This window comes from Apis mellifera, linkage group LG13 (assembly GCF_003254395.2).
Source record: "Apis mellifera strain DH4 linkage group LG13, Amel_HAv3.1, whole genome shotgun sequence".
Lineage (NCBI taxonomy): Eukaryota > Metazoa > Arthropoda > Insecta > Hymenoptera > Apidae > Apis > Apis mellifera.
Genome location: NC_037650.1, coordinates 10,540,020 through 10,554,712, shown reverse-complemented (window position 1 = coordinate 10,554,712; position 14,693 = coordinate 10,540,020). Strand labels below are relative to the sequence as shown.

The 14,693-nt window shown below is 23.9% G+C and overlaps 3 protein-coding genes across 3 annotated transcripts; all 3 read right to left on the bottom strand.

Moving 5' to 3' along the window:
- Positions 1–190: 190 nt before the first annotated feature.
- Positions 191–3,390, bottom strand: LOC102653899 (probable cytochrome P450 6a13). Its single transcript, XM_026444817.1, has 5 exons — positions 2,788–3,390; positions 1,885–2,407; positions 1,177–1,398; positions 564–815; positions 191–473 (listed from the first exon to the last, which is right to left on the bottom strand). The coding sequence occupies exons 1-5, from the start codon at positions 3,121–3,123 to the stop codon at positions 304–306; spliced, it is 1,503 nt and encodes a 500-aa protein (XP_026300602.1). The 5' UTR covers positions 3,124–3,390; the 3' UTR covers positions 191–303.
- Positions 3,391–4,543: 1,153 nt separating this feature from the next.
- On the bottom strand, positions 4,544–7,706 carry LOC112935903 (cytochrome P450 6a14-like). Its single transcript, NM_001365140.1, has 5 exons — positions 7,303–7,706; positions 6,306–6,828; positions 5,587–5,808; positions 4,917–5,168; positions 4,544–4,826 (listed from the first exon to the last, which is right to left on the bottom strand). Exons 1-5 carry the CDS (start codon positions 7,636–7,638, stop codon positions 4,657–4,659), a joined length of 1,503 nt encoding a protein of 500 aa, NP_001352069.1. The 5' UTR covers positions 7,639–7,706; the 3' UTR covers positions 4,544–4,656.
- A 706-nt stretch (positions 7,707–8,412) lies between these two features.
- On the bottom strand, positions 8,413–12,982 carry LOC724946 (cytochrome P450 6a14-like). The gene is given in 6 exon segments (NM_001365139.1): positions 8,413–9,449; positions 10,116–10,367; positions 10,447–10,668; positions 10,881–11,403; positions 12,301–12,690; positions 12,898–12,982. Coding segments are annotated over 5 exon segments (1,503 nt in total). The 5' UTR covers positions 12,637–12,690; positions 12,898–12,982; the 3' UTR covers positions 8,413–9,279.
- Between the last annotated feature and the right edge of the window lie 1,711 nt (positions 12,983–14,693).

Here is a 14,693-nt window from a genome sequence, read left to right as displayed (position 1 = left end):
TGATTCTTGAAATCTATTTGTACAAATCAAGTATGTATATTCAATTGTAAATAGAAAATAGAATCTCATTTAAAATAATAAAAAATTTTTTGTATCATTATAATGAATGTTTTTACGAAGCGTTGATGAATAAAGTTTAAAAAAAATAATTTCAAAAATGAAAATAGATAACAATAAATTACAAGAATAATTGTAATGTCATATGTTTTATTTACATTGTTGAATATACTATCTCTACATATTTTTATTATTAATCCATTTTATACTCAATAATAATAATATTTAAATTAAATAAAGAAATCGTTAATTCGTCAATCTAGTTATCTTCAAATATAAATCCGTCAAAGGAATTAAAATTAATCCACGTGGATGAAGTTTATAAGGAATTAACGTTTTGTCGCAAACATCAAGCTTGAAATTACGAAGAATATTTATCAATCCAATTTTTGTTTGATATTCGGCAAATCGTATACCTGAAACAAAATTCTAATTAATATCATACCATTACTATTATTTTTCTTTTATATTATCTTTGATTTTAAATTTTTGTTGCATATATGTACCAATGCAATTTCTTGGTCCGTGTCCAAAAGGTAAAAAATGCATAGGATGTCTTTGTTTTATATTATCCTCTGAAAATCTTTCAGGATCAAATTTATCTGGATCTGGATAAATATCTGGATCGTTATGAATGGCGTAAGTGGGTATCCATATTTTTAATCCTTTTGGAATTGTCACTTTATTACTTTCAAAAGTATAATCGTCAATTAATTCTCTATTCAAAAATGGCACAGGTGGATATTTTCTTAAAGTTTCTATAATCAGAAGAGGAATTAAAAACAGTGTAAGAATTATTACTCAAAGTATTAATATATTATTGAGATATTTTGAAGATATAGTAATCAAAAATTGACATATAAAAATGTTGATCAAATGAATGTTGTTGATCAGATCTATTTATTAAACAGTTTATGTTTGCTTCAGATGAAGAATATTAAACAATTTTTTCTTTCATCGATTTTGCAAACCTTTTTTTTCACATTAAAATAAATGTATTAACTCTCAGAATAAAGATAATGAAATGTAAATAGAAGTTTCAAATATACACATCAACAAATCAAAATTTGATCATTCATTTGGAAAAGTAAAAAAGTTACATTTGAAGAAATTATTTACCTTGAATTACTTTTTCCAAATAGTCCATATTTCTAATAGTTTCATATTTCCATTCTTCATCATTTTGCGATTCAAATTTTTTAATCTCCTTTCGTAATTTATCCTGAATATTAGGATTCAAAGCGAGTTCATAAAGAGCATTGCTTATCAATGTTGAAGAAGTTTCAAAGCCAGCCGCGAAAAAGATAAATACTTGCGCCGCTAATAATTCATTTGTTATATCTATAAAAATAGATAATGTATAGCATATTAATTTTTATATGTAGTATATAGTAATATGAGAAAGAAAATAAGAAAATAAAGAAGAAAATAAAAGCCTACTATTTTATATAAAATATTACCAAACTTAATTTCAAAATTAATATATTAGCAGTTAGTATTACATATCGATTCTACATATATTATCAGTTAGTACAAAAATAGCAATTATTTTCTAGAAACAATTGAAGTTAATGATCATTTTATCTCTCTCTCTCTCTCTCTCTCTTTCTCTCTCTCTCTCTCTTTCTCTCTCTCTCTCTCTCTCTCTCTCTCTCTCTCTCTCTCTCTCTCTCTCTTCATATTTAACTATAGCAAGGTCAATAGTTTAACGTAATAACGTAACTTTTTTAACAATAATTCTTAAAACAAAGAAAGAGGTCGATATTGTGTGAATATTTTTTTTACAAATTATATTATATTATTTTTGTATAATAAATCTATACTAACCGATGTTAATTTTTTCTGGATGTTTCTTAAGTTCTAATATTATATTCATAAAATCAGGCCTAAAGATATCATATTTTTTTCTATATTTTATTGTCTCCTCCATTAGTTTCAGAATTTTTGGCGATATTCCATCTAATGGCAGTATATAAAGAAGAAAGTTGTATATCTGTGGCGTCAATTCTCTGATTCTATCTTTTATTATTTTCTGCAAATTTGTGTTAAAGATACTTTTTCCAAGTCGCCGAAATTCGCTTTCTTTTTCTGACAATGAATTCATTTCTACGCCAAAACCACAGTTTCCGACGACATCTGTAGTAAATTTGGCGGCAACTTCTCGCACATTGACAGGTTCTTCTTTTCTTACTAAGTTATCCAAATAGTTTACGAGATGCTTAGAACACTCGTGAATCATGCAGAACATTCCTTTAAGTTTGTTACTTGTAAATCCTGATGTAAGATGTTTTCTTAGTGGGTGCCATCTTTCTGCCTCTAACGCGAAAAGATGATGGGATATTGGTTCTGTCTACAATATAATAATAAATATTAAAAAATTCAAATATTATTTATTTAGAATTTATTTTTTTTATAATGTGTATTATCTTCAATAATTATTCATTATTTATTCACTTTTATTATTTGTTCATTATTTTTGACTTGTTGTAAAAATTGAAAAGATATCATTTATGAAAGTGAAAAGTTAGGAAACTAATATTAAAGTATAGATAAAGAATGATTAATTACCCTAGATATCATTTTCGATATACTTCTTTTCTTTTTTTTTTTTTTTTAACTACTTACTTGAATAAAATATCAAACATAACACAAATTTTAAAGGAGAAGAAATATCGCTTTATTTATTTATTATTATCTTGAAATTATATACGATATTATTTTTCTACTTACTGAGATAATTGGCAATAATCCTCTATTCATGAATTTTGAAAAGTCTTTAATCAAAACAATTTTTATGAGATCTGGATCTTTGATGATTAGGGCAGGTGTTCTTAGTCTAAATATTCCAATCATAGATTCGTTCTTATATTTATGGTACAGCTTTGTGAGATATTGTGACATCGATTCCTCTCCTAATATTATCTTTTTCATATTGCCAAATCCCAACACGGGTTTTGGTCCAGATATTCCACGATGTTTCCAAAAATTATTATTAATTGTTAAATAGTAGTAAAACGCAATAAACACTATCACTATTCCATAAATAATTTCGAAACCAATATACATTTTTTTGGATTTTGTGTATTATGCGACGCAAAGAATTTTTTTTTCAGTTAGCAATAATTTTGATTTTAGAAAAATCGAAATGAATATTTGAATTATTTTTTTTATTATTAAATTAATTTATATTTAAATCATTATTAAATTAACTTATAAGAATTTATTATTTATTATATATAAATTGTTTTATGAATTATTTGAAAACTCACTAAAATGATTGTTTCTTTATATTTGTTCAAACAATGTTTAAACAACGTTAATGAATTTGTTCGACTGATACTATTAACCTTAGAACGTATTTTATATAAACATAGTGAACTTATTATCATTTTTTATGTTGTAAGTTATATTTGACAAAATGCATTTCATTATTGATATCTTTAGTTAAATGGAATATATCATAAAAATTTATAAACTTATAATAGTTATGATAAATATATACCTTATGAATTAAAATTAATAAATTATATATGTTAATAATTCAATATGCTAATAATTCAGTAATTTTTGAATTATATTAATAAAATATTACAAAGAATTATGTTACAAAGAACATATACTTATATATATATATATCCAACGTTATTATTGGTTATAATTTTCAATATTTATTTATATAAAAATCTTTTTCTTGTAATTTATTGCACAATAATTTAAATTGTATTTATTTTTTACTATTTTTATCTGTGAAGAGATCTATTATTAAAAATAAATATAATTAAATATATGTGAAGAATATATATATATATATAGAACAAGTATTATTTTATATACATATTGCATTAAAATACTTATTGTATATCAAATTATACTATACATAAAAATTCAACAGTTAACATAGATAAAAATGTAATTTTTAAATTTTTTACATTGAAGGTTAAAATTTTTTGCAGTTTCATTACATTATAGGAAAAAGAAATTCTTTGATATCCTGTATTTGTGATCGTACAATAAAAACATGTATAGAAAAAGAAAGAAAAAATGAAGAAGGTCAGGAATGTTATAAAAGTTGAGAAATTTTCATCTCTAACAAGATAAAACCAAATAAAAAAGGAAAAAATATTAGTACTAAAATAAGAATTGATCGTCAGCGCTATCTTTTGGAAACGACAGACATTTTTAATGATACTCTAATGATACTTCTAATAATTTTCAATTTTTTTTCTGTTTTACCATATTATTGAGAAAATATAAGAAGACTATTGCTAAGTAAACATTAATTTTTTAATTTTTATTTGATTCTTAAAATCTATTTGTACGAATCAAGTATATATTTTCAATTGTAAATAGAAAATAGAATCTCATTTAAAGTAATAAAATATTTTTGGTATCAATATAATGAATGTTTTTAAGAAGCCTTGATGAATAAAGTTTAAAAAAAATAATTTCAAAAATGAAAATAGATAACAATAAATTACAAGAATAATTGTAATGTCATATGTTTTATTTACATTGTTGAATATACTATCTCTACATATTTTTATTATTAATCCATTTTATACTCAATAATAATAATATTTAAATTAAATAAAGAAATCGTTAATTCGTCAATCTAGTTATCTTCAAATATAAATCCGTCAAAGGAATTAAAATTAATCCACGTGGATGAAGTTTATAAGGAATTAACGTTTTGTCGCAAACATCAAGCTTGAAATTACGAAGAATATTTATCAATCCAATTTTTGTTTGATATTCGGCAAATCGTATACCTGAAACAAAATTCTAATTAATATCGTACCATTACTATTATTTTTCTTTTATATTATCTTTGATTTTAAATTTTTGTTGCATATATGTACCAATGCAATTTCTTGGTCCGTGTCCAAAAGGTAAAAAATGCATAGGATGTCTTTGTTTTATATTATCCTCTGAAAATCTTTCAGGATCAAATTTATCTGGATCTGGATAAATATCTGGATCGTTATGAATGGCGTAAGTGGGTATCCATATTTTTAATCCTTTTGGAATTGTCACTTTATTACTTTCAAAAGTATAATCGTCAATTAATTCTCTATTCAAAAATGGCACAGGTGGATATTTTCTTAAAGTTTCTATAATCAGAAGAGAAATTAAGAACAGTGTAAAAATTATTATTCAAATTATATATATTATTAATATATTATTAATATTATTAATAATATATTATTAATATATTATTAATATATTATTGAGATATTTTGAAGATATAGTAATCAAAAGTTGACATATAAAAATGTTGTGTATCTAAATGAATGGTGTTGATCAGACCTATTTATTAAACAATTTATGTTTGGTTCAGATGAAGAATATTAAACAATTTTTTGTGTTTTTTTCATCTTTCATCGATTTTGCTTTTTTTTTCACATTAAAATGAATCTATTAACTCTCAGAATAGAGATAATGAAATATAAATAGAAGTTTCAAATATACACATCAACAAATTAAAATTTGAACATTCATTTGGAAAAGTAAAAAAGTTACATTATTTACCTTGAATTACTTTTTCCAAATAGTCCATTTTTTTAATAGTTTCATATTTCCATTCTTCATCATTTTGCGATTCAAATTTTTTAATCTCCTCTCGTAATTTATCCTGAATATTAGGATTCAAAGCAAGTTCGTAAAGAGCATTGCTTATCAATGTTGAAGAAGTTTCAAAGCCAGCCGCGAAAAAGATAAATATTTGCGCCGCTAATAATTCATTTGTTATATCTATAAAAATAGAAAATGGATAGCATATTAATTTTTGTATGTAGTACGCAATAATATGTTTACAAAAAAATAAAAGTCTACTATTTTATTATATGGAAATATTACCATTGAAATTTAATTTTATCAAAATTTTATTAAAATTAACATATTGGCTGTAATATTGTATTACATATTGTATTATTAGTATAGTATTACATATTGATTCTACATATATTATCAGTTAGTACAAAAATAGCAATTATTTTCTAGAAACAATTGAAGTTAATGATCATTTTATCTCTCTCTCTCTCTCTCTTTCTCTCTCTCTCTTTCTCTCTCTCTCTCTCTCTCTCTCTCTCTCTCTCTTCATATTTAACTATAGCAAGGTCAATAGTTTAACGTAATAACGTAATTTTTTTAACAATAATTATTAAAAGAAAGAAAGAGTATCGATATTGTGTAAATATTTTTTTTACAAATTATATTATATTATTTTTGTATAATAAATCTATACTAACCAATGTTAATTTTTTCTGGATGTTTCTTAAGTTCTAATATTATATTCATAAAATCAGGCCTAAAGATATCATACTTTTTTCTATATTTTATTGTCTCTTTCATTAGTTTCAGAATTTTTGGCGATATTCCATCTAATGGCAGTATATAAAGAAGAAAGTTGTATACTTGTGGCGTCAATTCTCTGATTCTATCTTTTATTATTTTCTGCACATTTGTGTTAAAAATACTTTTTCCAAGTCGCCGAAATTCGCTTTCTTGTTCTGACAATGAATTCATTTCTACGCCGAAACCACAGCTTCCAACGACATCTGTGGTAAATCTGGCGGCAACTTCTCGCACATTGACAGGTTCTTCTTTTCTTACTAAGATATCCAAATAATTTACGAGATGCTTAGAACACTCGTGAATCATGCAGAACATTCCTTTAAGTTTGTTACTTGTAAATCCTGATGTAAGATGTTTTCTTAGTGGGTGCCATCTTTCTGCCTCTAACGCGAAAAGATGATGGGATATTGGTTCTGTCTACAGTCAGTAAATATTAAAAAAATTCAAATATTATTTATTTAGAACTTATTTTTTTTTATAGTCTGTGATATCTTCAACATTATTCATAATTATTCATTATTTATTTACTTTTATTATTTATTCATTATTTTTACTTAAAAATTACTATTTATTATATACTACATAAAAATTTACTATTTTTACTTAAAAATTAAAAAGTATGTATAATGTTTTTCGTTTAGACTTGTTGTAAAAATTGAAAAGGTATCATTTATGAAAGTGAAAAGTTAGGAAACTAATATTAAAATATGTCGCATATAGATAAAGAATGATTAATTAGATTTCATTTTCGATATACTTCTTTTCTTTTTTTTTTTAACTACTTACTTGAATAAAATATCAAACATAACACAAATTTTAAAAGAGAAGAAATATCTCTTTATTTATTTATTATTATCTTGAAATTATATACGATATTATTTTTCTACTTACTGAGATAATTGGCAATAATCCTCTATTCATGAATTTTGAAAAGTCTTTAATCAAAACAATTTTTATGAGATCTGGATCTTTGATGATTAGGGCAGGTGTTCTTAATCTAAATATTCCAATCATAGATTCGTTCTTGTATTTATGGTACAGCTTTGTGAGATATTGTGACATCGATTCCTCTCCTAATATTATCTTTTTCATATTGCCAAATCCCAACACGGGTTTTGGTCCAGATATTCCACGATGTTTCCAAAAATTATTATTAATTGTTAAATAGTAGTAAAACGCAATAAACGCTATCACTATTGCACAAAAAATTTCTAAATTAATGTACATTTTTTATTATTTATTAATTTTGTATTATGCGATAGGAAGAATTAATTCACTATAAATTAGCAAAATTAGTCGAATAACACTTAATTTAAATAATTTTATTCAATTTTATTGAATTTTATTGTATAATATTTTAATAACGTTGCATAACTAGATATTTGATATTTCTGTTTATAAAGTGAGAATTATGGAATTATTTTTTGTAATTTAAATCATGATTATGAAATGAACTGTTAAGAATTTTTTATTTTCTACTATTAATTATTTTATTAATTTTATTTATTCGAATGCACATTAAACTATGATTACTTCTTTATATCTGTTTAAATAAAAACAGTTGAAACAATAGTGACTAGTTAATTACCTACGAACGTAGTTTATGTACTAGGTACCAATGATGACGAGTCAAAATTATTATCGTTAATGTTTTTAACTTGTTTGCGTCAAAATATTCATAAATAAATTTTAATTTTGATTTTTAATTGAGTGGATATTAAAATAAAAATTTATTATAATTACAATATATTATCATATTTTGCGAATTCGTTATATGACTAATTTTAATAATAATTTTGAATTATGTTATACAAGAAAATTTCTATTTGATACATATATATATATTTAATGTTATTATTGATTATTTTAATTTTCATTCATTTAAATAATATTTTTTATGATTCTTCGCTTTACAAGGATAAATTATATTTGTTTATCAATGAATTACGTAATAAATATTTCTTATAAATTCTTTTTAAAATATTATAATCTTCTAAAATATTTTTCCAATAATATATATATATATATATATGTATGTATAATGTATCTGAATTTGTGCATATTAATTATATACATTGTGATGAGTTAATTTTACATGATAATAACAATTCACATGATAATTACAATCTCATATCAACAATCTCAGCGAATTATGATAATTGTTCGTTCATAATATTTATAAGATATGCAATTTTGTGTTATCAAGTATCAGTATAAATTATATTTATTATCATTCAAATATAATTGATAATTTCATCGATGATTATATGATTTTCTTATTAAAGATATTTTTTATTAAACAACGTATGATGTTGAAAAATATCAAATCGTAGAAATTCATGAATTTCAGTGTTAATCATCATCTTTTTTTTTTTTATTAACCGTAAATAAATTGCAAACTAATAAATATTTTCCAAGAGCCATTATTACTTGTTAATATTTTAAAAATAAGATTAAGAATAATATTACATGCGTTATATTATTGCAACATACTTATTATTATTAATATTAATAAAATCGAAATCATTTAAATCAATGATTATATATATATGGACACGAGGATTTGATTTAATTTTGTCATTTTTTAAAAAGAAAAAAAAATCTCTTCGAAACTAGACATAATTTGGAAACAACGTTGCATCTTGTTGTTATATATGTTATACATTAAAAGATAATTTAAATTATTATCAATAATATATCTCATTTACAATTAAACTGATTTCTTATCATCATATTCAATGTACACAAATTAAAGAATATTTCCGAATAAATATTTATAAGATTTAGATTTATACAATTACATATTCGATAATTAAAGAGTAATTATAAAAAATAAAAAATTTAAAAAAAATAATAAAAAAAACAATACTAATTTTCCAACTTAACAACATTCAAGTATAAACCCGTTATTGGTATTAAAAGAGACGTATACGGATTAACTTTGTAAGGAATTAACGTTTTGTTGCAAACCTGCACCTCGAAATTACGAAGAATCTTTATTAATCCGATCTTTGTTTGGTATACCGCAAATCGTGCACCTGGAAATCGAATATTAGAATTGAATATATGGAAAGATATATGAGAAGTATTATTTAATATAATACTTCTCCATGCGTATTATCTTGTTTAATGCATCTTTCACATTAATATATCGCAACATTTTTATAAATCACGATATTAACAAAACTTTAATGTTATCTGTAGAACAATATGAGGAAAAAAGATATCGCGATTTTATCATACGCATAATAGCACATAAGATAAAAAGGTTTACGATTTTATCATTAAAGATTTATATGTAGCTTAATAAATATTTTTATACATCAACTTCACGTATTTAATCTAATTGGAAAGATAAAAAGGTTTACGATATTAAAAGAATTACAAGTAGCCTAATAAATATTCTTGTACATCAACTTCACGTGTTTAATCTAATTGGAAAGTGATAATTTTTTTCAAATTAATAATTATATTTCTCTCGTACTACTTGATCAACAGCTATTAAATTTATCCATTCATTTATTTGATAAAGTTTAATGAATAAAAAAAAAACAAAATTTGCCAATTTTTTTCAAGTTTGTCTCATAGCAGGGGAAAAAAGGCTTTATGGAAATTGTTGCAAAAGTCATTTAAACAAATAAAAATAAAATAAAATAAATTAAAAAAAAATTAAATAAAATAAATAATTAATTTTTATTGCATACCAATGCAATTTCTTGGTCCATGTCCAAAAGGTAAAAAATGCATAGGATGCCTTTTCATTATCTCCTCCTTCGAGAATCTTTCAGGATCGAATTTTTCTGGATCCGGATATATATCTGGATCGTGGTGAATCCCGTAAACCGGTATCCAAATCTTTAAATCTTTGGAAACTGTTACATTGTTACTTTCGAAGGTATAATCGTTTATTAACTTTCTATTCAAGAACGGCAAAGATGGATATTTTCTCAGAGTCTCTGCAAATGAAATTTTCAGAATTAAAATATTTCGATTCGAAAAATTATAAACCAAGTTCTTCGAAATCTATCGCAGCACCTTGAAAAACTTTTTCCAAGTATTCCATTTCTTTCATGATTTCATATCTCCACTCCCCATTATTTCTAGCTTCGAATTCTTTGATTTCTTTTCGCAGCTTCTCCTGGATATCCGGATTCAAAGCTAATTCGTAAAGGGCGTTGCTAATCGTTGACGAAGAAGTTTCGAAACCTGCCGCGAAGAAAATGAAAATTTGGGCCGCTAATAAATCGTCCGTCAACTCTGAAAAGGAAGAAAATGTGTTAGTATAATTTTATAAAACACGTCAAAACAAATGAAACGCAAAAAAAAATGTTGATGGACAACTGGATAACTCATTTTACAAATTTAAAAAATTTTTAACGAATTAATAATAAAATAATTTTTTTAAAAATTTACTTTCAAGATTTTACTCAATTATACTTATATATACTAACATTACATACATAACTAACCAATGTCAATCTTTTCCGGATGTTTCTTGAGGTTCAACAGCATGTTTATAAAGTCGGGCCTGAAAACATTGTTCTCCTCTCTGTATTCCATCGTCTCGGTCATGAGTTTCATGATGATTCTCGTTTTCTCGTCTCGTGGCAATACGTAGAGGAATGAATTGTACAACCATGGCAACATATCCTGGATCCTAATGCTTAATATCTTTCGCAAATTCGTGGCGAAGATTAATTTGCCGAGGCGACGAAATACGCTCTCTTTTTCCGAGAGGGAGTTCATATCTATCCCGAAAGCGCAACTTCCAACGACATCGGTTGTGTATCTGGCCGAAACTTCTCTCATATCGATGGGCTCTCCTTTCTTTATCAACGTGTCCATGTAACTTTCCAAGTGGTTCGAGCACTCGAGAATCAGGGAGAACATTTCTTTAAGTTTACTGGAAGTGAACAACGGGGTAAATTGTGTTCTCAACGGCTTCCATCTTTCAACCTCTAAATTGAACAGATGATGAGTCAATGGATCTCGCTAAAAAACGATCGAACAGATATTGAAAAGAAAAAGATTAAAATGTTATTTATTCCATCTTTTTTTTTTTTTTTTATTCTATTTCTAGGATGAAGAGAATTTGAAATATATTTTTATATTTATTATATTTATATATTTATATATAATTTATTATATTTATTTATTTATTAATTTTATTATATTTATATTATATTTATATTTTATATATATTATAATTCGTATAGATAATGAAATAATGATAATTAGGAAAAAAAAAATGTATGAAAATGAAAATGAAATGTTAATACAAGCGAGATATGACATGAAGAACGAATTTTCCAGTTTAAAATTTATGAGAATAACAATAATTAGTAGAATTCTGTTGGGTTATATAAATAGGTAGAAAAAAAAAAAGTGTCGATTCATAATAGCTAGATATTTCGTATTATGATAAGTGAAATTGTATAACTTTGAGGAAATAACTTTTTGCTTAAATTTTTCGCTTGTCCTTTTTTAAAATTAAGAGAATAGAATTATTTTTCATTCGATTCACGAAATATACTTACTGAAAAAATTGAAGTAGAAAAAAAAAAAAATGTCAATTCATAATAGCTAGATATTTCGTATTATTGTAAGTGAAATTGTATAACTTTGAGGAAATAACTTTTTGCTTAAATTTTTTGCTTGTCCTTTTTTAAAATTAAGAGAATAAAATTATTTTCATTCGGTTCACGAAATATACTTATTGAAAAAATTGAAGTAGAAAAAAAAAAAAATGTCGATTCATAATAGCTAGATATTTCGTATTATGATAAGTGAAATTGTCTAACTTTGAGGAAATAACTTTTTGCTTGTCCTTTTTTAAAATTAAGAGAATAGAATTATTTTTCACTCGATATATTCACGAAATATACTTACCGAGAAAATTGGAAATAATCCTCGATTCGCAAATTTGGGGAATTCTTTGATCAGGATGGTCTTTATAAGATCTACATCTTTAACGATTAAAACGGGTGTCCTTTTTGAAAATACTCCGATCATCGGCTCGTCCTTATATTCGTTGTACATCCTCGTGAGAAACTGTGAAACCGATTCCTTTCCAAATATCACATTTTTCATATTGCCGAATCCAGGCACGGGTTTTGGTCCAGGTATTCCACGATTTTTCCAATAATTGTTATTGATCGTTAAATAGCAATAGAACGCGATAAGCGTTATCACTATACCGCAAAGAATTTCCAAACCGATATACATTTTCTTTCCACTTTTTTTTGCCCGTCAATAACGATTCGAACAACAATTAATTTGCTGCAAAATATAAACGATATTCAATGGATTTCTAACGAACACTGGCACACGTCCGTCTTGCATAACGTACGTAACGAAACATTGAGGAAGGATCATAAATATACATTGTCATAATGTGACAAATGTCAAACAATTGCATTTGAATGAATTTTGAACGAATGTTTGGAACGGTAATTTTCGAAAAGAAGGAAAATATTTAGATCTTACGTGGAAAGCAGATCGAAGAAGAACAAGATCGTCTTGGGAGATCGAAAAAAAAACCTGTTTTAATCGTAGATATTCAGTAACTGACGAGTTCCTTCTGGATCAAATGTATATATATGTATGATGTGTGTACATATGTGTGCGCGTGTATACATATATATGCATATAGTCTATTCGTGTCGATTTTATTCTGAAACGAAACGAGAGATAAACGTAATAGAAAATAATAAATCCAATAGCGATATTATTTCTAAATATATCTTCTTATTTTATGAAATTTCAATGATTTTGGACTTTGTAAGATTTATGGACAATTTATTTCCAATTCCAATTTTTAGGTTTTTTCTTTTTTATTACGAGCAAATGATTAACATTGATAAATAGATAATTACATTTTGAAAATTTATAAGTAAATTTAACTTAAGATGATGCGTATCTCTAAATATATATATATTTATATATATTTCAAATTGAATGAATTTAATATTTAAATATTTTGAATGAAATATGTGAATAGATATTTCACTTTATCTAATTTTATATTCTCTGATTTCTTCGTAATACATCATAAGTTTATATAATGTTATTAATATACAATTCATATAATTACGTATAATTAACATTGTAATTAAAATTATATCTAGAATTATATAAATGTTTTACATTATAACATAATATCTCGATATAAAATGCATATGTCTACGATAGAAAATATTTTGAAATGTTTTTACTATATCTATAGTTATTTAATAGATTTCAATTTGAAAATTAAAATATTTATTTTAATAATAAGATAATAGATATAATCCTTGATGTCCTGATAAATTTTTTTTGGCAAATATTCTTTGGCAACATCCATATTTTTTATTTATATTCAAATAAATCATGCATATTGAAATATATATGGAAAAAATTCTTACATTTACAGATAAATCTTACTCTACAATTTTTTACTATCAGTATCATAAATATTTAGATACTGATAAGAGATGAAAAATATTTTATCATAGATATCACAAACTTAATCAACTTTCTTAAAATTTTTTTTTAAATTTCCTATTATATTATTAGATTGATTGATTTATTCTAATTAATTTGAACGTATAAAAAGAATTTACCAAAGAATAATAAATAAGAATAATAAATGGATTGCTTGATGAATAAATGAACTGTTTGATGAAAATGTATCTGTTTTTTATTCATAGACATATTTATTTTGCATGATATCGCAATTATATCTATATAATGTGTTTTTTTGTAACTACTATATTTGCTGAAATGAACACTAATTGCTCGAAATTTTCCATTATACTGTTATTATCTTTTTATATGTTTTTGATTTGTTTTAATAAATAAGCTTAATAAAAACTTGGTAACTTTTGTATTTTTATTATCTATTTGTGAAATGTCTTTGAAAAATTAAGAGACCAAAACAAACACAAAAATTAATATACAAAAATGTCAATTGAAGTTTATTTATTAATTTATTTTATTAGTATTAAAGTTTATATATGAACGAGACAACAATGTTTTTTCTATATTACATTATTTTACATTTTTTATAAATTATTTTATAAAAAAATCCTTAACTTTTTTCTTGATAATTTTATCTAAAATTATTTCTTAAAAATTTTCTATTTTAAGAACTATGTATATTAAAGATATGTATAAATAATTTCATTTAGAATTGAGATAAAAATACAAAAATATTAAACTGATATAAATTTTAAATTTAAAAATATTAATATTTATGAAAAGGTAAATATTAATTTATAATTTATAAAATTTCTGATTATATC